This window comes from Sus scrofa, chromosome 12, assembly GCF_000003025.6.
Source record: "Sus scrofa isolate TJ Tabasco breed Duroc chromosome 12, Sscrofa11.1, whole genome shotgun sequence".
Classification (NCBI taxonomy): domain Eukaryota; kingdom Metazoa; phylum Chordata; class Mammalia; order Artiodactyla; family Suidae; genus Sus; species Sus scrofa.
In genome coordinates this window covers 59,393,058-59,418,896 of record NC_010454.4, presented here as the reverse complement: position 1 = coordinate 59,418,896, position 25,839 = coordinate 59,393,058, and the positions used below count along the sequence as shown (strand labels likewise).

The following is a 25,839-nucleotide window of genomic DNA, read 5'->3' as shown; positions in this document are numbered from 1 at the left end:
CCGGCGCACGCGGGCGTCGGGGCCAATCCGACGAGCGCTCGACGCGGGGGCGGGACTTCCGGGGCCTTGGGCCGCAGTGCGCAGAGGACGCGGCGCAGCCATGTACCGGCTCCTGGGCGTGGGCCTGGCGCGCGGCCTCCTGCGGGCGGCTGGGCGGCAGCGCGGGGGTCGCCCGGCGCGCCTGCCGCCGGGGCCGGTGCGGAGTCGGGTGGACGTGCCGCCGCGCCTAGGGGTGCCGCGCGGCCGGGGTCCGGGGCTGCTGCCGCTGTTGGCAGGTGAGGGGCGTGGGCCGGGCGGGGGCCGGGCGCGGGCCGGGCGCGGTGACTTCAGAGCCCCTTCCCGCAGCGCTCGCCTGGTCCTCGAGGCCCGCCGCGGCGGAGCGGGAGCGAGAGCGAGAGCGGCGGGGCGAGGGCGAAGCAGCGGCCGAGGACGCGGCGGCCGAGGCGGAGGCCGAGATCATCCAGCTGCTGAAGCGAGCCAAGGTGAGGCGGCGGCGGCGGCGGCGGGGCCCCCGGTCACCGGGGCGGGTGAGGAGGCGGGAGGCCCCCCGTCCTGGGGGTGCCTGTCAGACGCCGCAGCCGGCTCGGGGCGCCGGGCCACAGGTGCAGGTGCTGGTGCAGCGCGGGCGGAGCTGTCTATCCAGACGGAGTTAGCGGGACGTTTGGAGCTGGAAGGGCGGGCAGGGAGGAAAATGCGCCTCGGTGTGGGTTATGCGCGATTTAGTTCTCTTATTCCCAGACAGTCCTCTCTGGCATCCTCTCCCGGGTTTCCGCACCGCTTCCCTTGGGCTCGTTGACCGCCGCCTCGGGGCCGACGTCATGCACACTTGCGCTCCCAGGCTGCGGGGTGCCGCCGGCTTCACCTGCCAAAAGCTAACCTTTGATCTTAAGGGCCTCCCCGACATCTTGCTTCTCCATCTCCTCTTTACGGCCATCCCCCCGTGTTCGTAGTCATTCTTAGAACCTGGCATACCTAACCATCACTCCCCGTACAGAGTCCAGCCACAAGTCCTTAGAGGATGTTGCCATCAAATCCAAACTATTCGGCAAACCTGTCCCCTTCTGTGTCTCTCTTCTGCTGTCACCCTAGCCGCACGGCCGCAGCCTGCTCCCTCCTACTGCCTCCTTGCCATCCATTCTCCAGGCAGCAGCCAGAGTGGGTTTTTTTCCTTTAATTTTTTTTTATATTTTTCAATTTTATTTTATTTTTTAGGACCATACCGGCAGCATGTGGAGGTTCCCAGGCTAGGGGTCGAACCGGAGCTGCAGCTGCCGGTCTTTTACTACAGTCATGACAACACCAGAACTGAACTGCATCTGTGTCCTACAATGCACCTCACAGCAACACCAGATCCTGAACCCACCGAGCAAGGCCAGGGATCGAACCCTCACCCTGGTGGATACTAGTTGGGTTCTTAACCTGCTGAGCCCCAAGGGGAACTCCCTCTTTTTTTTTTATTTGTTGTTTTTATGTGAATCAGATCATATCCCTTCCTTCCCCCAAAACTTGGGACGCCTCTCCTGTGCATTTAGGGCAGAATCAAACTCCTTGCTGTGGCCTGTGGGGCCTTTCGTGAGCCACCCCACACTGCCTCCGTGTTTGGCAGTAATCCTCTGGCTCATCGCGCTCCTTTCACATGTTTCCTTTCCTCCTAGCCGTTTACTTTAGCGGGGGGGGGGGGGGGGGGCGGCCTTTGTGTGCTTCTCTGTGTTTGGGTCGTTTTCCCCACAGTCCCTTATTTGCTGGATGCTGTCTCTTTCTTCTTATGCCAGTTTAACTGCCACTTCCTTGGAAGGCTTCTCTGACTCCCATTTCGAGGAAACCTCTCCATGTTCTTTTCTGTTGCTTTTCTTTGTAGCTTTTGTCACAAGTTGTAATGAAGCTTAGTGGTCCTACAGGGTCACGTCCAGCTTTCAGGAAGAGAGAAAGAGGACGGAGGGCCAGCAGCTTCCTTATAAGATATGATAAGAATTTGCTTACAGGAGTTCCCGTCGTGGCGCAGTGGTTAACGAATCCGACTAGGAGCCATGAGGTTGCGGGTTCGGTCCCTGCCCTTGCTCAGTGGGTTAACGATCCGGTGTTGCCGTGAGCTGTGGTGTAGGTTGCAGACGAGGCTCGGATCCCGCGTTGCTGTGGCTCTGGCGTAGGCCGGTGGCTACAGCTCCGATTCGACCCTTAGCCTGGGAACCTCCATATGCTGTGGGAGCGGCCCAAGAAATAGCAACAACAACAACAACAACAAAAAGACAAAAGACAAAAAAAAAAAAAAAAAAAGAATTTGCTTACATTCCTGCAGTGTGCATCTACGGGCTGCAGTTTTGTCATATGGCCACGCAGAGTGGCGGTGGAGGCTGGCCTCCCAGTCACCGTTATTGGCGAGGGTCTGGAGCCCAGGAGGAATTAAGGGAACACGGGATGAATGAGTAGCTTCCTTCTGTGTATTCAGCTGTGCCCACTTCTGTCTGGCAGCACCTGCACTTGCTCGCTTGGTATGTCATTTTACATTATTTTCTTTGTTTTCTCTTTGCAGTTGTGCATCATGAAAGATGAGCTAGAAGAGGCGGAGCTAATTTTGCACGACGCCCTTCGTCTTGCTTTTAAGAGTGATAACAAGAAGGCCATCACTTACACTTACGATTTGGTAACTCTTCTAACCAGCTGGAGCCACTGACAGTGGAGGGTGGAGCAGCAGAAGGGTTGTTTGCTGTCCTAATTCATATTCTTGACCAGCAGGATGTCCTAAAGCTCTCTGGTTTTTGTTTTTACTAAGCTTCCTTTTGGTTTCCTCTTTTAATAACCCTTGGGGTTTCACTTATAAGACTCGGGAGTTCCCTGGTAGCCTAGTGAGTTAAGGATCCGGCGTTGTCACTGCAGCGGCTTGGATTGCTGCTGTGGCTCAGGTTCAGTCCCTGGCCCAGGAATTTCCACATGCCGTGGGCATGGCCAAAAAAACCAAAAACAAAAGCGCAATCCTGGAACCAAAAGAAGCATCATCAGTGTTGCTTTCTCAAGTGAGGAGTGCATCTCGATTGCGCCTGTTATCGTCGGGGCTGTGCACGTATTTGCTCTCACGTCATTGCTCTGCTTTGCTTCTCGCAGATGAGGACACGTTTTTGTCTGGACGGTTTTTTTCGTTAGAGGGTGAAGGCAGGTGGGAGGGGTCTGTAGCTTAAGGGATTTGAAGTAGGTCGGAACACAGTGGTCTAAACTGAAAACAGCTTGTGGTTTCTTTCAGATGGCCAATGTAGCATTTATACGGGGGCAGCTTGAAAATGTAAGTAAATCACTCGGTAATGCTGTGAGTACGTGAAGGACTCGCCTGGTGTTAGGAAGGGTGCACACCAGGCCGCCGTAACAAAGAGACCCCGACGTAGACTCAAATCAAAGGGGAGTGTGTTTCCCTCCGACACGTTCGTTCGTCCAGAGGTGGCGGGACAGGTACCTCTGCTGCACAAAGTGGCCAGAGGCGCAGTGATCCCCTCTGAGCTTTGTCCGCATCCGCCTGGAAGAGGAGGCTCCCTCCAGCCTGCAGGAGGGAGCAGGGGCTGGGGGCCAAGCAGCTTCCTTGGAGAGAAGGACTTGGAAGTTGTTCCCTTCACGCATGTGCCTCTCTTGGCTGCAGCTCATTGTAGGACCCCACCTAACTGGTACAAGTTTGGAGGCTTCACCTCTTAAAAATTGAGGGGACGCTGACTAAAAACACAGCGAGTGGGTATTAGGGAATTGTTTGCAGTCTCTGCCGTGGTGGGTCTGGATGAGAAGTTAATGTCCGAAGTTGGTTTCTACTCACTTGCAGAGTAGTTTTTAAGGGGCCCAGGGGATGCGGGGTCCTGGTACGTCGTCGGTTTTCCCACCACGGGGTGCTTTTCTCTGTGTGTTGTGAGTGTGACGTGTGTTGCGATGTTCTAGGAGTGGTGCCTCAGGCTGCTGCTTAGAGTCCAGGGTCATACAGATGGGGGGCCAACTAAAAGCCTTCTTCTTGTGTTTTTAGGCAGAAAAACTTTTTAAAGCCACAATGAGTTACCTGCTTGGAGGGGGCCTGCAGCAGGTAGGATGTTGTGTAGGATTGGGTCCGAGCCGAAGCCATTTTCACAACAGTCTTGCTTCCTGAAAACTCCACGCGGACCCCACATGTGCTTCGGGCTTTCTTTCCCCCCAAGGCCGTTATAAAAATTGCCAGGCTTTTGTGCCTGTAAAAGCGTAGTACCTGAGGAATTCACCGCTGCCCGATTTTGCCAGAAGGATAAGGACCATGGCTTTCAGGTCACATTCATTCGAGAAATTGATCTGAGAAACTCCGTGAGGAAATGGAAATTTTGCTTGTCATGAATTCCCTTCATTTTTCTTTTCCCAACAGGAAGACAATGCAATAATTGAAATCTCTCTGAAGCTGGCCAGTATTTATGCCGCTCAGAATAGGTAAGTGTAGTCAGCATCCAGGCGCAAGCCTCCGGGGACTAAAGGGCCAAAAGCTTCGACCCTGGGATGTTGCACGCTCTTCACTTGTTTCCTGGTCCTCTGGCGCCGCAGGAAACGGGGCGTCACCCTCTTGGTGTTGCATATCCATCATCTTTGAAATCTTGAGTTGTTTCTGGTTTTGCTCTGCTGAGTGGGGCATGCCGCCCTCACACCTCTGCCTGCACTGGGACAGCTCCAGCCAGGTTTCCTGCTCCTGCCTGAACCAGGAAGGGAAGTGGTAGCTGAGCTTCAGTTTAGCTCTTCCTAGGAGAGGAGGGAGCAATGTTGAAGCGGCTGGGTTGTCAGCAGTCCGGGAGGTTAGGTATCAAGGTATTTTTTAAAATTTTATTTCTTTGTCTTTCTTGTCTTTTTAGGGTTTCACCCATGGCATACGGAGGTTCCCAGGCTAGGGGTCCAATCGGAGCTACAGCTCCTGGCCTACGCCAAAGCCACAGCAACGCCAGATCGAAGCCTCGTCTGCAACCTACACCATAGCTCACAGCAATGCCAGATCCTTAACCCACTGAGCGAGGCCAGGAATCAAACCTTCAACCTCATGGTTCCTAGTTGGATTCATTTCCACTGTGCCACGACGGGAACTCCAGTTAGGTTTCAGGTTAAATGATGAGAGTCTCTGTGTCTTGGTGGCTAGCTCGGTGGGCAGTTCTTACGGTACCTGGGAGTGGGGGAGAGACCTTTGCGTAATAGGGTAGGAAATTGGTGCTCCCTTGAAAGTGATGGGTGAGTCCAGGTTCTTTAAAGAAGAAAAAGTCTGCCAGCTACACTGAGAAGACTTTGGGAACAGTTTGGATGTGTGCCAAGGATCAGGAAGACTGATGAGAGAGGCCGGTGTCCTGCATTCTCTAGGTTCAGAGAATAAGCACTAGGCTGTGAGCAGAGAACTCCTCCAGAGAGGTCTGATTTGGGGTGAATTCAAGGGAAGACCTAAGTCAGCCTGGCTTCCCCTAGGTTTCCAGATGCTGTGGAGTTGGGAACCAGAGGTTTGGAGTGACACAGCCTGGTGCTGCAGAGGTGTTGCTGTGACCCAGAACGTCCTGTTTGCAGGTCCTGGGTGGAGAGGGTCCCTCCTGCCAAGGTGTGGGTCGGGGGACGCTTTTGTTCCTCCGTGAACAGAGTAGGATGGTGGGGTCATGGGGCAGAGCGGGCAGGACCGGAGGGGAGGTGAGCTTGGCTGTGCCAAGGTCTGATGGTCTGGATGGGTACGGAATCTCTGTCGTGTTTCTGTGCTTCTCTGTGGAAACCAGCAGGTGACGCTTGTTCTGTCCAGAGTCCGTCTGCCTCCCGCTTGGGGCTCCTCTCCAGTTGGCTGAGGGTCCCTGGAGTTGGGCTCAGCGCTTTCTGGTGCCGCAGCCGGGGGCTCCATTTCTGTAAAAGAAGCTTTCGGGGGTTCCCGTCTCTGTGGAAACGAATCTGACTAGTATCCATGAGGATGCGGATTCGATCCCTGGCCCCATCAGTGGGTTAAGGATCCGGTGTTGCTGTGACCTGTGGTGTAGGTCGGAGATGCGGCTCAAATCCTGTGTGGCTGTGGCTGTGGCGTAAGCCGGCAGCTGTAGCTCTGATTTGACTCCTAGCCTGGGAACCTCTATATGCCAAAGGTGCAGCCCTAAAAAAAAAAAAAAAATAAGATTTCAGCAAAGGCCCTTGGCTTGGGAGAAGTACAGTGCTGACTCCCACCCCCCAGAAAGCACGTGAGCTCAGCATGTGGGATCCTTACTGTGGGGCCATCACCCCCGTGGGTCCCGGCCTCCCTCCCAGCAGGGCTCAGCATATCGCCATGGGGAAGCTGCCTCCCTTGGAACTGAGTTAGGGGGAGGTCCTGTCAGTTATTGAAACCATGGCAGCATTCCTGGGTTGTTATGTCTTAAGCTACCATTAACTTTTCTTTTTGTCTTTTAGGGCCGCACCTGCAGCATATGGAGGTTCCCAGGCTAGGGGTCTAATTGGCGCTGTAGCTGCTGGCCTACGCCACAGCTCATGGCCACGCCAGGTCCTTCACCCGCTGAGCGAGGCCGGGGATCGAACCTGCAACCTCATGGCTCCTGGCTGGGTTCGTTCACCACTGTGACCTGACAGGGACTCCCTGCCATTGACTTTGATGAGTGGTAGATTGACCCCTTCGAGACCCATGAGGCCGACCTCCCGCTGCTCGCCTCTCCTCGTCTTACTCTTGCTCCTGCTCGCACCCTGTGTGTGAAAGGTGAGCCGACATGGGTGATTTTTGCCTTACAGGCAGGAATTGGCTCTTGCTGGCTATGAATTCTGCATTTCGACTCTGGAGGAAAAAATTGAAAGAGAAAAGGAGCTAGCAGAAGACATTTTGTCAGGTAGGGAAGCCTGGCGTTTTTGGACAGGTGCCTTTCTGCACGGGGGTGGGGGGGGGCTCTCACTCTTTGGCCGCAGGAAAGGAAGGGAGAGATCTGAGTTGGGGGGGGCGGGTGTCATGTGTTTTAGAAATGAAGTTGCCTGAGGTCTGTTCACGGTCCCAGGGTTTGGAGTCAGGTGTGTTCGTTACACGACCTGACCGCTGTTGTTCTCTTTAACCCATGGTGCCATGCTCGTAATAAAACTGTTGACTTTCATTATATACGATTTTGGAAAACTGGGGAGCAGAAAGGGAAGGGTTTTTTTCCTCTTCTTTCGTGCACAGTGTTGCGTTGTCTCTCCTGGCAGCACAGCGGTTCCGTTCCGGTTTCCTGTGCTGCAGCAGGCCCTGTTTATCCGTCCTGCGGATGCGCGCGTTCACGTCTGGGCTCTTGTAAATCGTGCTGCTGGGAACATCGCAGTACCTGTGTCTTGAGTTCGAGTTTCATCTGGATATGTGCCCAGCGGTGGGATTGCGGGGGGTCTTCTCTTGCCTCTTGGTTCAGCCGTCAGTCACCGTGCTAGTTAAGCGCCTTTTGGTCCCAGAGACCCGCCAGGACGCGGGAGGAAGTGGGGCTCCTGTTTGTCGGGCCGTCCTCACGGTGGAGGGAAGGGCATGTGGTCCCTCTGGGAACGGAGTGGTGGATGAGCGGAGGCTCCTGCTCTTAGCCGTTTGGGTGTCTTAGTGGGGTCTGAAGCACCGGGAACTTGCAGGCTGGATCCTCATTCGGTAGCTCTGATCTCCTCCTGGCTCTGAGCCGAGAGCTCGCAGACGCTGGGCCCCACGGCCCTCCTGTCCCAGCAGTGCTCGCGCCTGCAGGGAGTCTGTGCTCAGCGGTCTTCCAGGTCGCCCCTGCACGTGACTCGGGTCCCCCGTCACTCGGCGGACGCCCCCTTTCTCAGGGTCACCCGTCCTCAGCCGTTACCTGCTTACCCAGGGCAGCCTCTCCTGGTGGGTACACCCTTCGCTGGGCCTCTGGGGCACGGGTCCGTTGCTCCCCCCTTAGCCCCCTCTGAAGTCTCACACCCTGGGAGATGCCGTGTGGTCCTGTGCCCTCTTTAAATGGGTTTTCCTCTCCAGCCCCGAGTGAGCCCGGCTGAGGTGCTCTGGCCACTGTCTTGACCTCAGTGCTCAGTGCCCATCTCGTGTGTAATGTGGCTGCGGTGGGGCGCTCTCTTTTTTTCCTGAGTTCATGTATCGTATTGTATTGTGTTTTACCTTGTAGGGCTGCGCCTGTGGCACATGGAGGTTCCCAGGCTAGGAGTCAATCGGAGCCGCATCTGCGACCTACACCACAGGTCATGGCGGCGCCGGATCCTTAACGGACCGAGCGAGGCCAGGATGGAACGAACCTGCATCCTCATGGATCCTGGTGGGATGGTTACCGCTGAGCCTCGACGGGGCCGCCCTTAACGTGTTTTTTTTCTTTAATTAAAGTATAGTTGACATATCGTCATACATAAGTTACAGGTGTGCAGATAGAGTCAGTGGCAGTTTTTAAAGGTTATACCCCATTTGTAGTTACTACAAAATACTGGCTCTGTGCCCTGCTGTGCAGTGCGCCCTTGTGGCTCATTTTATGCCGAGTGGTGTCTGCTCCTCCCCCGGGGTTTTGCCCTCACCAGCTTGTTTCCCACCAGGCTGCCCCATCTTTTGGCACCTCCCTTCGCCCAGCGCTTTGGCCAGGAGCCCGGGGCGGGAGCCCGATCTGCCCTCAGCGGCCCGGTTGCGCCTCCTCCCCCCCTTCCCCGCCGGGCCCTTCCCCACCGCTGTCCCCGGGCCTTGAGGCTGCTGCTCCCGCTCTACCCGGCCGCCTCCAGCCCCCCTGCCCGGCCGGCTGTCCCAGGCTGCGCGTCGTCCGCCTGCCTGCATGTCCTCCGAGCCTCTCCCTTCTCCAGGGCGGCGCCTTGGAAGGTGCGAGTGTGGGGTGCTTGCGTCGCGTGGCCTCTGAAAGTGTCTTTGCGTTCCCGAGTTCTAGCGTCTCGCCTCCCGTCAGAGAGGCGGGACGTCGTGGGTTGGGTCCATCCTCTGCTGAATCCTCGGACACGGGCGGGGCGGGGGCGAGACCCCGCCGACGCCGCTGCGGGCGGGGGACGGGCACGAGATGGGGGCGCCGGCGCTGCTGCCTTGGAGCTGCCCGCAGCCGGGCTCCGCCTCCTGTGCAGTCTCTTCAGAGTCGCCTCTCACGTGGAGCCGTCTTTTCTGCCTCCAAAAGGAACCCGGGGCGTTCAGGAAAAGCCTCGAACATCGGTAACGGGGAAGAAAGGTCCCTCGGAGTCATGCTCAGCCCTCGTGTTCATTTTTTGGTGTCCATCTTTCTAGGCTTGTTTTTCACATACGCTCTGTGCATTTTAGGAAGCAAATTAGGGGTCACACTGTATATACTACTTTGTAACCGCGTTTTTAAAAGATTTAGTAGTAATAGTATGAGAGCACTTTTTTCCCCAGACCTGGGGAATGCTTGTCAGAGCAAAGTAATTTCTTTTTTTTTTTTTTTTTTTTGTCTTTTTTTTTTTTGTCTTTTGTCGTTGTTGTTGTTGTTGTTGCTATCTCTTGGGCCGCTTCCGCGGCATATGGAGGCTCCCAGGCTAGGGGTCTAATCGGAGCTGTAGCCACAGGCCTACGCCAGAGCCACAGCAACGTGGGATCCGAGCCTCGTCTGCAACCTACACCACAGCTCACGGCAACGCCGGATCATTAACCCACTGAGTAAGGGCAGGGACCGAACCCGCAACCTCATGGTTCCTAGTCAGATTCGTTAACCACTGCGCCACGACGGGAACTCCAGTAATTTCTATTATCAACATTTTTACATTCTACTAGTTGTTCAGTAAAGAAAATGTGTTACATTATTATTAATCGTTTTTGTAAAGAAATACATTCTCTCAGTTTTTGTTTTGTTTTGTTTTGTCTTTGACTTTTTGTCTTTTTAGGGCTGCACATGGAGGTTCCCAGGCTAGGGGTCGAATCGGAGCTGTAGCTGCCTGGCCTACACCACAGCCACAGCAACGCAGGCTCCGAGCCGTGTCTGCGCCCTACAGCACAGCTCATGGCAACGCCGGATCCTTCACCCACTGAGTGAGGTCAGGGATGGAACCCGCAACCTCATGGCTCCTGGTCGGATGCGTTTCTGTTGTGCCACGACGGGAACTCCACCCTCTCCGTTTTGAACAAGGCGAGTCCATTATCAGATTCATCGGCTTTTTATTGGCATGACTAGCTCCATCCCAAGAGCGTGTGACTTCAGATCTCATAAAGCGAGGACTAGGGTGTGCACTTGGAACCTCACGATGTGGACATTTATGTTATTACGGGGAAATGCCCCTAAAAAGTTAAGTGAAAACACGCGTTGGGAGGAGCCAAATCTTCGGAGTGCGAGGTTAAGTGCAGGCACAGAGCAGGGCTGAGGGTTGCTGAGGCGTGGACAGTGGTTACCTCTGGGTGGCAGATTTACGGGGCTTATGTTTGATTTGTGTTTTTCTAAATAGCGTACCGTTTTTCGCACCAGATTTTAATTTTTCTTTAAAAACTTCTCTCTAGTATTACCTCTGTCTTATAAAAAGCCAGTATCGTGACTTGCTTTTAAAAAGCATTTTTTTTTGCCCAGCGTGTTCCTAGAGTCATTTTCAACTCTTAGCGATCTCTGCCGATACTTTCCTTTCTCTCTCTCAGGAACGTGTAAAATTACGTCTTGATTGATTCTGGAACCTGCTGACTTAGAAGCGGAGGTCTGCCACGGTTTCGAGGCGTGTCTGCATCACGTGACTACGACATAACATGTCAGCTCCCAGGCCACGCAGCATGCCTGGAAGTTGTCTCCTCCTTGACCTGCAGCCAGTGGCTGCCTAGGTGTTTTGTCCCCCTTTTTTTGTGTATGCGGCAAATACTCTGAACCGCGGGGCTCGCCTCCTGCGTTCCTGGTCCTGCCCGGGCTCCGGTGTGCAGACTGCGGCTCATGGGCCGTGGTCGTCATTCTCCGTCCGCCTCCCAGGGGCTCCGTCACCCCTCCTCTCTGCTGCTCCTGTCCCACAGTTCTCTGTCATCTCCTGATTCTTCTCTTCCCTTCCTTGCCGCTTTCCGTCGTTTTCACGCTTACACTTTGTGTGTTTGGGGGGGAGTTTGCACGGATGTGGTCCAGCCAGAGGCACAGTCCCGCCTCCGTTACTGGACATGAGGTCGTGTTCAGAGCGGTTTCTCAGGACGGAGTCTTAAGGCTGCAGTTGCAGGCCAGCACGTTTCAAGGTGGTTGGTGAATTTTGCAGAAGCGCCTTAGGAAGGACGGTGTTCGTGTACATTTTCTGATTCGGTGACTGTATTTGCTGTGTGTGACCTGTCAGATGTGTTTGGTCCTCAGCGCGGGATTGCGCGTAACGCTCTCTCGTGGGGCTGTTCGAAGGGTTGACCGAGGTCATATACCAAGTCAGGTGCAGAAGACGTGGTGCAGTGCCCGATACTTGGTAGGTGCTCCCAAAGGGACAGGCAGTCGTCTTTATTATCGTGACAGGCGTGCGCCCCTTCTCCCCAGGCTCACCGATGTCTGTGACCTCTGTCAGGTCGTGATAGGCTTTGATACGTGAGCGTTTCTTTGATAAGCCGAAAGGTTGGTCATTTATTGGTACTTTGATCCTGTTGACTTTTCCTTTATTTGTGTGTGTAGAGTGTAGAGTTGTTAATTTAATAGCAACGGGAAGCTAACATGATGTCAAGAATAATGAGAAGAACTTAACTACCTTTGAAGCCCTTTGCCTGCCTGGCCCTGGCCCCCTTCTCGCCGCCCCAGACGTGCCGCTCTCCTGAACCTTCATTATTCACTTGTGTTTCTCTACTTTGACCCCTGAATTCCTTATGAAGTTACTGTTTAGTGTTTGCGTGTTTCTTTTCAAACTGCACGTGTGGAGTTCCTGTTGTGGCTCAGTGGTTGGCGAATCGGAATAGGAACCGTGAGGTTGGGGGAATTTGATCTGGGTTCACTTATGTTTATTTTCACTGCTTCTGTGAATTTCTGATAAATCTTGAGTAGCTATTCAATGTTAGATGTGGTTCTAGGATTTGAATCAGAGTCAAGTGAGGCAAAAAGTCCCTGATCTTCTGGAATTTAGCTCCTGGAAGGTGTTTGTCAACTTGGAAATCAGATACGTATTCACTCTTCTTTCCTTGTAGTTTTCTCTTTCTCTCTTTCTAAACCGTTTTAACACTGTTTAATACATCTGCAATCTATTTTGCTGTGAAGCTGGTAACTACTTTTTAAAAGACAATAATCTGTCATCATTAAGTACCTAAAACGTATTGATTCGTCTGCTTGTGTTTCTTTTGGGGTTTTCATTCTGATTTATTCACCTGATGGCTCAACAGCACATGTTGTTTGGCTTACGTGTTATCGTTTGAGTTATATGTGACAGATCTCACATGTCCTTTTGCAGAATTTCTTCCCGTTTTGTTTCTCCTGGCTTTTCACATGGATTTTAGATATTTTCCACGTGAATCTTAGATCATTTTGTCAGGCCTTCAGAGTGCTTTGGGACTGAATTATTAGATTTGCGTTACAGTTGTGAATTAGTTTTGGGAGGTTACAGTCTGAAAGTTTGCGATCTGTTCTTTGACTGCAAATAGCAGAAAATTTCCGCTAAATTAAGTGAAACGGTGAGGACACCCCTGTCTCGTGTGACTGGCCGTTCAGCAGAAGGGGCAGCTGCAGAGGCGGTTGCTGTCTGGCTCCCTGAAGCCCCGAGGGATAGGGTCCTGCCATCTCTTCACCGTCACTCCCGGTGCGCTGGCTCTCTCGTCACCCCGCCTGTCGAGTCCCGGGCATCAGGAGGAGGCGGCCTCGCAGATGCGAGGTGGTGGCACACGTCCCTCCCAGGCTCATCCTCTGCTGGCCCCGTGGGGTTTCGTGGCCTTGCCGATGCCGGCCTGGGGGAGAAGCGGGCTTACCATGGCCGGCCAGCTCCGGTGGGGGGCGCACGGGAGGAGAGCGAGGGTGGTGACAGGAGGTCACCCAGGGCACCGTCTCTGCCTGCTGCGTCCCCTCAGGAGGGGACACGGGTGGTCCTGGCGTTGTTTGTCATGGACGTGCGAGAGCTGCTCTGCATTTGCTGCTCAGGGGCCATCCTGCTGAAAGAGTGGCCTTTCCGTTGATCTTCATGTTCGTGTCGATGTTGGGGACGTCGTGAGAATGGGTTTCCTCTCAGACAGTGTGACTTCCCTGTCCTCCCCCTTCCTCTTGGTCCGTTTAGTTGATTGGCTGTAACCCCAGCACTTTAGGTAGCGGCGGTGATGGGCAGCTTTGTTTCGTATCTGATTTGGTGCCAAACTGTATGAGTAGGTCGGTTGTTGACTAACTGGTGCAGACGAGGCTTGCTAGTAACGGCTTGATGGTTCACCATATACCGCTGGAGGGTGTTCAGTGCTGATGCTGGATCTAGAACGTCGGCTTGCCTTTTCTCAGGTGAGGTCCAGCGTTTCTTTCTCGAGCTGCTGTCACGGGACGGCACTCTCGTGAGGGAACGGGCTGGCCCGCTTTCTCTGTTTTCCAGCGCAGCCCTCAGGTGTCCATGGGAGGAGGGAGTCCTTGGAAGCACGGGGCACGGGTCTCCTTTACAGCGGACTCCCTGCCTGCACGCTTCTTCCACTGGCTTGACCTGGTTTCAGTACCCAGGACAGTGCCAAGGACACAGGTTCCCCAAGCATCTGCCGGAGGAGTGAATGCGTGGGCGAGAGGACTTGGGAGACGCGTCGTCCTGGAAGAAACTTGCCTAGGAGTTTTGCTGTTGCAGCATAACGTGCATAGCCTGCCGTGTATTCAAGGTCATGTTCTCGCCAGTTTTCTCTTTGAGGGATTTATTTCCTCTTGAGGAGATTTTTTCCCCCCGTCGAGTCCTTGTTCCTCTCCTTGAGATGAGAATTTCACTCATTTTCATGTTTTAAATAGATGAAAACATTTCTGGAACGTGGGAGTCATGCTGGCGGCCCTTTTGGTGTCATGGGTACCATGGCTGGAGCCGCGGCTGGAGCCGGGTCTGAGCTCCAGCGTTTCCGCTCGGAGTTGCAGCGGGACTGGACCGCTTCGCTCCCCGGCCTCAGTGCCCTCCTCCGTGACCTAAGAGCGGCGGTGGAACCTGCGGAGCAGAGTCGGGAGGGGGTCCCAGGCTCTGGGACTGCGAGCAGCTTCTGCGGGACTGCGGAGGTGGCTGCCGTGCGACGTGTCCTCAGCCTCGCTTCCCAGGTGGTGCCGCTCCTGCGTTGTGTTCTCCCCTCGGGGAGGACCTTCCCGACTGTTTTACTCATAGTTTCTCTTGGTTTTGCCGATCTCATGGACTTTTTCAAAGAGCCGACTTTCCGTTTCTTTTCTGTATTTTTTTTCAGCTTCCTACCTCACTTATTTCCACTTCCATCTTGCATATCTCTTCTGCTCGCTGTGGGTTTCTTTTGCTCTTTCATAGTTTCTTGGTGGAAGATGAGGTTGTTGATTTAGGATCTTTCTTTTCAGTGTAGGCATTTACAACGATAACTTTCTCTCTTGTGTTAGCTGCAGCCTGTAAATTGTGGTTATGTTGTGTTTTTATTTTCATGTATCTCAAAATATTTTCTAACTTTTCTTGTGATTTCTTCTTCGATCCTTTGATATTTCGGAGTGTGCTGGTGAATTTCCATATATTTGTGAATTTCCTTCTGTTGCTGATTTTTAAGTTCATTCTCCTACGGTCAGAGAATATGCTTTGTATGATTTCAGTCCTCCAATTTTATTGAGACTTGTTTCATAGCCTAGTTCGTGGTTTATTCTGGGCAATGTTGCTTGTGTGTTTGAGAAGAGTGTTTCTCAGGAGCTCCCGATGTGGTGCAGCAGCATCAGGAGCATCTTGGGAGCATCCTGGGTTTGATCCCCGGCCTGGCACTGTGGGTTAAGGATCCATCGTAGCTGACTGTCAGGTCCGGTTGGTTTATAGTGTTCAAGTCTTATGCATTCTTGCTGATTTTGTCTTGTTCTAAGCAAAATTTTTGTTTTGGATTTTTCTTTACATGCATTTCTCTGCTGTTTAGACTCCTTGGTACAGATCTTCATTGCGAATCATCCGTTCGTCAGGAAAGTGATTCTCTGTTGTCCTGTTTGAGGTTATCTGTCACAGATTTTAGCTTTGCATCATTGACTGTATCTCACTCTTAAACTTCCTGGGTCATTTTGTTTTCAGTATGTCTGTTGTAGAAGGCTGTGTTTGGGGTTTGGATTTTCAAACGTAATCTGAGTATTGTCTTGTGATAGAGAATCTTAAAACCTTTTCAGGGAGTTCCCGCCGAGGCTGACTGGTATCCATGAGGATGCGGTTCGATCCCTGGCCTTGCTCAGTGGGTTAAGGATCCAGCGTGGCCGGGACTGTGGTTTAGGTCACAGATGTTGTTGCTCAGATCCTGCATTGCTGTGGCTGTGGTGTGGGCTGGTGGCTACAGCTCCAGTTCGACCCCGAGCCTGGGAATCTCCATGTGCCGTGAGTGTGGCCCTAAAAAGACCAAAAAACCCTCAAAATACCCTATTTAAAGTGAGAATTGAAAGTGATATTTGGTCTAATTTTGTGCATTCAAAGCTTTCCACTTCTGTTACTTCTTTTGTTTTGGGGTCCCTCGTAGCGGGACTTTTTTCTCACTAGTTGCATTTTGGAAGGAACGTGTACATATATGTATGGTTTTTAGTTCTGTCAAGGGAGCCTGAACACTTCTTCAAGACATTTGGCTGAGACAAAAAAAGTGTTTTCAGCTTCTCCTGTAAGATGAGTGGGCTGCAATGTAACATTCTTCTGCCTTTCCCTACTAGTTTTTTCTCTGTGATCTGGAATTTTAGCTGTAGTGGGATTTGTTGCAGAGAATTGGGAAGCCAGCTTTATTTGTCGTCTTTTGTAGAGAGGCTGTTTTCTCCGGCCTCCTTACTTTGCACGCGTCAGGAGTTTTGAGCATAAGGTGAAGGGGGTTAGTCTCTGGATTTGGCCTGGGCCAGTCCTCGCTTCTGTCCTTGAACTGTGAGCATCACGGTTCTACGCTGCTGTGGTCTTTTTTTCAGGAATCTCGTCACCTGTGTGTTGGCCTCACTCTCTTTTTTCTGCTCTATAATGTGAAAAGAGAGTAAATTTAGTCTGTGCTCTGGGAATTTTTTCAGAAAATTCTCAGTTACTTAGAAAAGTCAGTTCTGTGCTTTTCTTCTGGAGTTTCAAGCAGGCAACTAAACTAACACATGTGCTTCAGACTCAGATGATCTGGGGGGCAGGCCGGGGGGCGTCTCATCTGCTGTACCCCTGAATTTGGTTTTGGGCTTTAGCCTGCTCAGGCCTATCTTATCACACTGTATAAACAGCGACAGCACCGAGTCTTTAAACTTGGCATGAACAGCGTGCTGTAAGTCACTGCTGCAGTTTTCTCACTCATCGTAAGTGTTGCCGTGTACACACTTTGATATCTGAGCATCCCGTTTTGCGTGCCCCGGGCCTGCTGTTAGTTCAGTTGCTTGGTTGTTTAGTGCCAGGCTGCCTGTCCTTGGGGCCACACGTGTCCAGGGGGGTAGTATGCCCTAATTCATCCCCTGGGCTGGGCTGAGCGGGGAAAGGCGGTTTGGGCTCCAGGGTGCAGCCCTCAGCTGTGCTGAGCTCCTGTGTGCTCTGCTGGGGGCAGCGACAGGGACCCTTGGGTGCAGGATACTCCCTGGGGACCTGGGGGTGGGGTCACTGGGCGAGGACGCGCGACCCACCAGCCCTCCCCAGCCTGCTCGACGACGTGCTCCTGGCACTTTGGTTCTCACCAGCGGGGTGTGAGCGTTCTCGCTGCCCCACGGCTCCGTTGTTGCTGGACTTGAGGTTCGGATGCCCTGGTGGGTGTGAGGGCGTCCCTGTGGGCTCAGCCGTGCCCCTCGGTTACTCGTGAGGTCCCCATGGCCTCCTCGTGCATCCCTGGCCATTCCCATCTCCCGCCCTGAAAAGTGCCTCTGTGTTCCTTTTGCTTATTTTTTTGAAGGGTTGTCTTTTTCTTAATGATTTGTAGGAGTGAATTTATTTGAACATTTTACATTGTGTTGGTTAAATTATTTCTCTGTGGCCTTGTCTTTTCACTTCAGGGCATTTGACAGAGAGAATGATTAATTCTATTGAACGGAATGGCAACTAATGCTGTTTTCCTTTGTAGTTTGTGCTTTCCTGTGTCTTACTCAGTAACATCCTTCACTTTTCTAAGGCCAGAAAGATAGTTTCTTCTAAATAGTTGCCTTTTTACATTCAGTCTTTAAATTACCTGGAATTTATTTAAAAAAAATTTTTTTTTCCTTGCTTTATGGGGCCGCACCCATGGCATGTGGAGGTTCCCAGGCTAGGGGTCGAATCGGAGCTGTGCCTGCCAACCTCCACCACAGCTCATGGCAACGCCAGAGCCTTAACCCACTGGGCAAGGCCAGGGATCAAACCCGCAACTAGTCTGATTCGTATCTGCTGTGCCGTGACGGGAATGCCATTTTTTTTTTTTAGTGTTACAGTTTGTTTTTCGTTTTGAGTAAAACTTAGCCACATGAGGACTTTGCTTTGTAACGTGGCGGGAGGTCACGACGTCGCCGCGCCCCACGCACAGCGGTCGGCTCAGATCTGTTCTGCTGGTCTGTCTGTCTCCGGTCTGGGGTGCCGTCTCCGTACTGGCCTCTGATGATTATTTCGTTTCCTTGTATCTCTCTCCATATTTACTGCAGGACCTTTCCGTTTCTAATGGGGTCTTTTATATGCTCATCATTCAGCCAGGCAGGCAGGAAGCCCCGACGGAACGCTGGTCCGCACCGGGCACGTTGCTGGGTAGAGAATCAGCTGGAAGGAGAGTCCGGCCACAGCCTCACGGAGGCAGGACGCCACCTGCCGACTTGGTGGCGTGCCCGCAGGTGACGCGGGACGGGCGCTGCGGAGGCCCGCTAGGGAGGAGGGCCGCCCCAGGGGCTTGTTGGGCAGGCAGCTGGAAGCAGCCGGGAGGACGCGGGCCAGGCGGGCATCCCTGAGGAGGGGCCCGGGCGAGGCTCGGAGGTGGAGCCTGCCTGACACCCGAGCACGCGTGGGCCCGCCGCTCCTCCCTCCCCGTCTTCGCGGATGTCGCACCTGCGGGCCTTCGCTGGGGCTTAGAAGTGGGCCCGCGGCTGGCCCGCGGCTCCGGCCTCCGTGGACGTCCGCGTGGAGACGCGCAGCTACACGCGGCCCAGGCCTGGGATGCAGACGTCCCTGCGGCTGCAGGTGCGGCCTCGGGGACCATCCGGGATTGCGGACACTCGGGCCGCACCCCCGCACGGCCAGCCAGAGGTGCCGCCCGCTGGGGGCTTCGGCTGCGTCCTAGCTGCCGGCCGTGCGGTGGCCTCGTGGCGGGAGCTCAGCTGCAGCTGCGCGTGTTCGAGGGTGCTCGGTGTACTTCATCGGATGTTCAAAGCAGAAGCGTTTTCAGGGTCTCGCTCACGTTCCGGGAACCCAGAGCTCCGTCCACCAGCTCCGTAGTGGTCCCGACATGCTGCTGCTGGGGGCGTGGCCAGCTGACGCGGGGCTCAGCCTAGCGGAATTCCAGATGTTGCTGGAACGTGAGCGCCAGGTAGCTAAGGGTCCGAGGTGATCATTGGTGGGGTTGGGGCAGCTACGTGCTTGTGCTCGGTTTTCCTCAAGTGGAGGTGGATGGAGGAGCCCTATTCCTGTTGTAAAAGTGCATCTGATTGTTCCAGTGTCTCACCCGTTCCTTTTACTGGGCACTCACGCAGGCCTCACTTGATACACTGGTACATTCAGGGCACTGCGCCATTTGAGGCCTTCCTGGAGGAAGTGCTGCTCGGTCGGTCCTCTCCTTAGTGCATTTGAGAATTCAGCTTGCTAGTATTTTGAGTAAAAATTCCTGTAATGCATCTTGTTTCATAGACTGATTTGAGGTTGCTCAGTTTTTTCTCCTGTGGAGGCACTAATTTGTTCCCCAGCCTGGTGCATTGGGTTAAGGATCCAGTCAGTGTTGCTGCAGCTGCGGCTGGGATTTGATCCCTGGCCCGGGAACTCCGTGTGTGGTGAGGGCAGCCGAAAAAGAAAACAAAAAAGGTTGAAGAAACAAGCCCCTCCCCATTCAGATAATCACCTGGAGGAATGCTGTCTTCTGTAGAAGCAACCCCAGTGTGTTTCTCAGCTCTTACTAGGTTATCTGATTTGTTCTCGTCTCCTGTTTTTATGTTACTATTTCAAGGAACCATATTTTGTTATTAGCTAGAAAAGGAACTTTTTTTGCTATTTATCAAAGGTAGTATGCTGGGAGTTCCCATTGTGGCTCAGTGGTAACGAACTCAACTAGTGTCCATGAGGACATGGGTTCGATCCCTGGGCCCTCTTAGTGGCTTAAGGACCCGGCATTGCTAGGAGCTATTGGGTAGGTTTCAGATGTGGCTCGAATTCTGTGTTGCTGTGGCTGTGTTGCAGTTGCAGCTCTGATTAGACCTCCTAGCCTGGGAACTTCCATATGCTGCGGGTTTGGCCCAAAAAATTAAAAAAAAAACAGGTAGTGTGCTGAATGTTTTATTATGGAGCCTTTTTATTTCTCTTGGTCCTATTTTTAGAGAAGTATATTATTAAATAATATTTCCATTTTTAATGTTACTATGATTAGAATGTAAAAAAAATAGCTAAAATTCTATCTCAATTCTTTCTAAAAAGCTTTTCTGTCTTCTAGTTAATTTTCATTACTAATAGAAGGGGTAGTAATTTTCATAGAATTACTTGTCACTTTATTCTTATACTTTTGGTTTTTTTTGTCTTTTGTCTCTTTAGGGCCGCACTAACAGAAGATGGAGGTTCCCAGGCTAGGGGTCTAATTGGAGCTGTAGCCACCGGCCTACACCACAGCCACAAAAACGCGGGATCCAAGCCGCCTCTGTGACCTACACCATAGCTCAGGGCAATGCCAGATCCTTAACCCACTGAGCAAGGCCAGGGATCGAACCCACAACCTTGTGGATACTGGTCGGGTTTGTTAACCACTGAGCCACGAAGGGAACTCCTGATCTATTTAAAACTAGCCCTAAGTTGATTTTAAGAACATGGTTGTCATTCACCTTTTATGTATAACTAGACCAGAGTAATAATTGGGGATTTCTTCTTGAAGAAAAGTTTTTTTTCCACTTGACCTTCTGGTATTATCTCAGTAGGTATTTTCATTTGCATTGTTCTGTCTCGTCAGTAACTGGTCATATTGTTTTTTGGTGATAACATCGTCTTCTTGAGAACCTGTGTATGCTCTTCCGAAGTTTCCTGAAACTTCGACCTTGCGGAGGGAAAGGTACTTGGTGTGAATGGTACTTTTCTGGTCAACCCGTCTGACCCCTCACTTGGGCGCCTAGTGGTGGGTATTACGGAAGACTATCGGAGGGAAACCTAAGAAGTAAGTCCGGTAAGCAAACACCGACTTTGAGCTGAGCTCTCGGCGGAAGCCCCTTTGATCTGGCTCGTGACTCTTTGCACCGTCTCTCTCGAATCTTGCGCAGGTTTGGCTCCGGGTCACTGGCCCCGATCTGCTCCCGGTCCCACAGCATCAGGTGTCTTACCGAGTCTGTGCAGTCAGGTCTGTGATTGCGGCCTTTACCGCTGTCCTTCCCAAGCCGGACTACCCGGTCTTTAAACTGGGCTTGTGCGGTCTCATTCCAGGATTGCCTGTTCTCCGCTTTCTCTCCGTGTTGCTGTTTCGTACCTTAGCGTTTTTTCTTTGGCCCTGAACTTTCTGTTGTTAACTCATCGTAAGTTTATCATCACCTGGTTCCGCTAAATGTTACTTGTCTCAAACTCAAGGTGATGTGTCAACGGAAAAAAGGCGCAGTGTGAGTGAGCATTGTAAATTGTTGTATTTGGGGCCAAGTGGGGACCGCAGCCCGGGAGACAGGCCGTTAGGCGGTGGAGGTGGCGGGAGGTCACTGCTGTCTGTGACCTTAGGGACGGGGGCGGTGCCATCAGGTACACCTGTTGGCAGCAGCTTGCTGCTGGTCACAGGGAGCAGATGTCTCCTTGAATGACTAGAGCTTTTCTAGGTGCGAGGCGCACAGGTTGGGCCCGTGACATCTGGAAACACCTCCCTCTCTGAAGGCCTGGAGCACAGAGCGCCTCCCTTCCGCCCCCACCCCGAGCTTGTCCCGGGTGTTGAAGACGAGCAGCTGCCGTGGCTCGTGACGTCGTCCTTGCGGAGGCAGGGGCAAGGGCCAGGTTTTAGGTGGCACATTTAGCCTATGTGTGGACCGAGTCTCCCTTCAAACGTAGGGAAGGATCGTCACTTAGTTGCGTGGTGCAGTGTTGTGCTTTGGAAGCAACGTATGTCTGGTTTTCATCCACGTTCCTGCCTCAGAGCTCCCCAGACCCTTGGGATTTGCTAGTGACGACTCGGAAGCACCTGGGGTGGGGCTGGTGCCAGTGGAGCCAGCTGCGTGCCCAGGGGGAGAGGGGCTGGAAGTCAGAGCACTGGCGGGCGGCCCACGATTTAAGCAGTGGTGCCGTGTGCCGAAGCTTCCATGAGACCCAGAGGGTGGGGTCTGGGGAGCCCCCGGGGCAGTGCAGGGACAGCCGTGCCCCTTCGCACACCCGCCCTGTGCCTCCCTCCCTCCTGGCTGCTCCAAGTCTGGCCTTTGTCCACTGGTGGTCTTGTCAGCGCTGGGCCTCCAGCAAGCCCATGGGACCCATGGGAGGGGTCCTGGGAACCTCTGGTTTCAGCCAGTTGATCAGAAGCACAGGTGACAGCTTGAACACACAGTTGGCGTCTGAAGGGGGTGGGGCCGGGGGTGCAGTCTTGCAGGACTGAGCCCCTAACCTGTGGCCTCTGCGAGGTAGTGTCAGAATTTAGGTGAATTTTTGGCTCCCCTGCTGGTGACCAACTGCTTTTTGGTGTGGCACGGCTCCCCCCACACACACACCCGTATTTGGGTCCAGCACCGATTCAGGGGTCAGTCCACCTGAGTGGTCCCCTTGGCGGCGCCGTGGGAGGCTGGGCGCGCATCTCCAGCGGGAGCTGTGGGGCTGGTGGAGGAAGGGCGGGGGGCGGGGAGCTTCGACTCCTGCTGGGCTCGTTTACCCTGCTCTCGTTTGCTTCCTAGCCGAGGAGAAAGCCAATACCCACCTCCTCTTGGGTATGTGCTTAGACAGCTGTGCCCGCTACCTTCTCTTCTCCGAGCAGCCGTCACGGGCACAAGGCATGTACGAGAGGGCTGTGCGGATTTCCGAGGAGATCCTAGGAGACCACCACCCACAGGTAAGCGCGCAGCACAGGGCGCGGGCGTGCCAGACAGGTTTCCGAATCAGGTGGCAGATGGGGACACGGGGAAGCGGAGGCGGGCCCGCCCGGCCGTCCCCAGCCCCCGCGGTCTCGAGGGGGCCTCGGAGCGGCTGAGCGGGGGCGCGTCTGCCCAGAACCTCTCACGGGAGGATAGGTTTGCACAGCACCGTATCTTGAAAACGCACTCTTGGGACAGGCCTGGGGGCGCAGCTCAGCCCGGGGCGATCCCTGCTCCCGAGCCCCGCAGGCGAAGGCCCGGGGAGCGCGGGCGGCATGAAACGGTTAAGGGCCTCGACCCGGAGCCGAGGCCTCCGTGCTGATCCCGTGAGAACAGTGCGTACAGCCACCACCTTACCGGGCTCTCAGGGTGAGGGGTGGGTCGCCGTGTGAGCGCGTGGTCCCCTCCACGCGGGACGTGGCAGTTTCACCTGGACCGAACAGGTCCCAAGGCTGGGGGTGGATGGGCAGCACGAGCTACAGGGCTGAGGGACTCGGGACGCGCCTTCACGACCGTCTCGGAGAAGTGAGGCGACGTAAGGAAGGCCAGCAAGAGTGCAGACCCAGGGCCGAGAGCCTGGCGGGGGCGGGGGCCACTGCTCTCGGCCCCCCGCCCCGGCCGCAGTCTTAGACGCTCCGTAGGAATCCGCCTAAAAGCGATAACGTGCTCCCTCTGGGGGAGTCTCAGGGTCCCCAGGAGAACGATGTCTTGGCTCAGGAAGGCCCTGGGCGCCAGGGGCTCCAGTGGCTGCACGCCCACTGGAGCAGGGTCGGCTCCTTCGGTTGCTCCGTGCTGTTCCTTCTCATTTGCTGCCTCCGCTAGATCATCGGGTTGACAGGTGACATTCGCCCGTCCGCTCCTCTCTGGATCTGTCCCACTCGGCGTGAATTCAGGGTGAATGGTGACGACTCAGCCCGGGCGGCTGCTGGGCTGGGGGCCCTTGGCCACGCTCCGCGCGTCCAGGTGAGCGCCTGGCTGCGGCTTAAAGCGGCCGCAGCTGTGTTTCCTTTTGTGTCCAGACCGTCGTGCTGCTGAGTGACCTGGCCACCACCCTGGACGCGCAGGGCCGCTTTGACGAGGCCTACGCGTGCGCGCAGAGGGCGGCAGAGCTGGCGAGGCGGGGGGAGCACCCCGAGCTCCACGTGCTGCTGCGGAACCTGGCCGCCATCCTCACGCACAGAGGTGGGCAGCGGGGAGCTGGGCCCCGGGCCGGGGGAGGTGGTGGCCGGTGGCTGTCTGCGCCGCTGGCCTCTGGGGACACGGCCGCGTGAGGACGTTTTGCGGGAGACCGGTTTCGGCAGCGCTCTCCGGACTCCCGGGTCCGGCTCCCTCGTTTGTTCGGGTCTCAGCAGGCTGTCGCCACAGGGGAGGGCCGTGCGACAGGCACACCATGCCAGGCTGCTCCGGCCTCGCCTCGGACTTGCAGACACCGGGTCTCTTACGGGAACCAGCGTCAGCGAGGCCCCTGGCGTCCCGTGGGCAGCCTCCGAGCAGTGGGTCCGGCCTGGGCCGTCCGTCGTGCTGTCAGAGTCCCCTGAAAACATGTCTTTTCCTCACTCTCCCCTTTCTCTGGTGTTCTAGAACAATATGCACAAGCAAAAGCCGTCTACCAGGAAGCGCTGCAGCGAGCAGAGCGGAAGAGAGACGAGGTCTCCGTACAGCACATTCGGGAGGAGCTGGCCGAGCTATCGCGGAAAAGGAGCCCTCCGGCCTAAGCGGAGCCCGCTCTGGGCCCCTCCTTGGTGTGGGGCGTCTCTAGGAACCGCGATCGTCCCGTCTCGGGTGCTCGAAGCTTTTGTCCTTAAGCTCCCTCAACTGAGCCTCGGTGGAGCGGGCCGTCCACGCGGCCGCACGTGCTTTCCGCGGCAACCGGTTGCGCGGGGCTGCCTCGCTGCCCGGGTGGAGCGAGGTTCCGGGAGGCCGGCCCCCTCGGGCTGGGTGCGCCTCAGGCAGGCAGTGCCTCCGGAAGGTTTGGGTCAATCAGCGTGCTGCCCTCCCTTCTCTGACGTGTCGGTACCTGGCAGACCAGAGCCGCCTGTCTCATGCCAGACGGTGAGTTACTCTTTCCTGTCATCTGTCCCGTGAAGCCAGCGTGGGTCTAACGCCTCAAGGAGGAAAAGTGCTAGTACCTTGGCTTTGCCCCCGAGCTTGCTGTTTTAAAGTGGGCATCAGGCACTTGGCAGGCTAGCGCCCACTCCGCATGAAGAAACTGAATGGTGTGGCTTTGGACGGCTCTGGCCATGTGCGACAGCGTCCCGCTGCCTGTGGCCTGCTCCGCGCCCAGGTCAGGGAAGGGCCATCGCGTGCCCTACCTGAGGGCGGCTCCGCTGGTCCCCTGGCAGAACTGCTGACCTCGACTTTGGGAGTTGGGGCTCGTGTCCTCCTGTGTGAGGCAGGGGACGGATGAGGCTAGCCCTGGGAGTGGACTTGGCTGGTGACCTGACGGGACCGGGTCACCTCGGGCTGTGTGACACCTGTCAACACAGGACATGGGGCCTGTCGTCACGCCAGCAGCCTGCCCAGGAGCCTGGAAGGAACGGGGCGTGCTGCCGGGCTCCTAATGAACCTGAGACGCCACCCCAGCACTGCACAGGAGCCGGCTCTGCGTGGCCCACGGAAGGGACCTTCCTGCAGCTGCTCCCGCTTGGCTCCCCAGTCCGCTCCTTTACCCCCCCCTCGAGTCTGAGCTGCAGACTGGGCGTTGATGGGTGATTTAAGAAAACTCGACTACTCACCTTCCACACTGAAAACGTTTTTACCTTTTCACCGTGAGAGCCGTTACTGAAAGTGAGGTTTTTGGCACCCCAAGTTTTACTGAGGAATGTCCAGCCCTCCCCCCCGGTCCCGCCGCTGGGGGCCCCGCCCCGGAGGAGGGGTTCTCTGGGCGGCTGTCGTCATGACCGCCCCCTGGGCTGCTGTGAAACCAGGCTGCGCCACAGGAAGCCTTTCGTGACTGGCCTGCATTCAAAGGTGACCTGTTGCACTGGCGTGATCAGAGCATGAGAATTTTAAGATGGAATCGCCCAGCTTACCCCAGTTCAAGCACCTTGAATCTTCCAGTCATAAGCGTGGTGGAAACTGGCCGTCAGAATACTCCCGTGGTCAGCAGGCAGGCCTTAACTTAGCGCTCCGGATGCTGGAGAAAGTCACGCGTCAGGCTGCGGCTTCCAAGCACTGGGGCTCGGCCTGCGGCGGACGCAGCCCGGCCCCCGTCCCGCTCAGGGCTGTGCTTGGTCTCCCAGCTGCGCAGAGCCAAGGCCACCACCTCCTGGGCGGTCCGCCCCGCAGGTGTGCCCGGCAAACGCTGCCCTGCCGCTTTTCTCATCCTCGACAGGGCCCTTGTCTCCTGTGCCGGCGGGAGGGGTGGAGGGAGCCCAGGCGCGTTGGGAGGGGGGCGTGTGGTTACCCGCCGCCCCCTTTGGGGTCCCCAAGTGGAGCTGCAGCGGTGAGGGGCAGGGCTCTGTTCTGACATGTTCTCGAGAACTAGTCATAGGAAGGTACCAGCATCATCTCTTTGGGACAGTTGACAATATAAATTATTAAAGTCCAAAAACTGCTGAGCAGATAACTTCAGTTTTTCATTCGCATTGAAACTATGTACAAATACCTGTAACGCTGTACCAGCTTTCCAGGCAGAGCTTCCTTTGAGGACACGGTGACGGGTGTGGGTTTGTGGGCAGAGGACTGAACCTGTGCTCTCAGCTGTACAGGAGGGACCGGGCACCCA

The 25,839-nt window shown here is 55.0% G+C and overlaps 1 protein-coding gene across 1 annotated transcript; it reads left to right on the top strand.

The window, feature by feature from the left end:
• Window positions 76-25,680, top strand: TTC19 (tetratricopeptide repeat domain 19). Its single transcript, XM_021066288.1, has 10 exons — window positions 76-275; window positions 346-482; window positions 2,531-2,641; window positions 3,236-3,274; window positions 3,992-4,048; window positions 4,358-4,419; window positions 6,712-6,806; window positions 21,936-22,090; window positions 23,132-23,294; window positions 23,694-25,680. The coding sequence occupies exons 1-10, from the start codon at window positions 101-103 to the stop codon at window positions 23,825-23,827; spliced, it is 1,128 nt and encodes a 375-aa protein (XP_020921947.1). The 5' UTR covers window positions 76-100; the 3' UTR covers window positions 23,828-25,680.

Bases quoted from the DNA above. Each gene is read 5' to 3' on its own strand.
- TTC19 (XM_021066288.1), top strand. From the start codon at position 101: ATGTACCGGCTCCTGGGCGTGGGCCTGGCGCGCGGCCTCCTGCGGGCG. The intron at 483-2,530 runs GTGAGGCGGCGG...TTCTCTTTGCAG, and splicing joins AGCTGCTGAAGCGAGCCAAG to TTGTGCATCATGAAAGATGA. The intron at 22,091-23,131 runs GTAAGCGCGCAG...TTTTGTGTCCAG, and splicing joins TAGGAGACCACCACCCACAG to ACCGTCGTGCTGCTGAGTGA.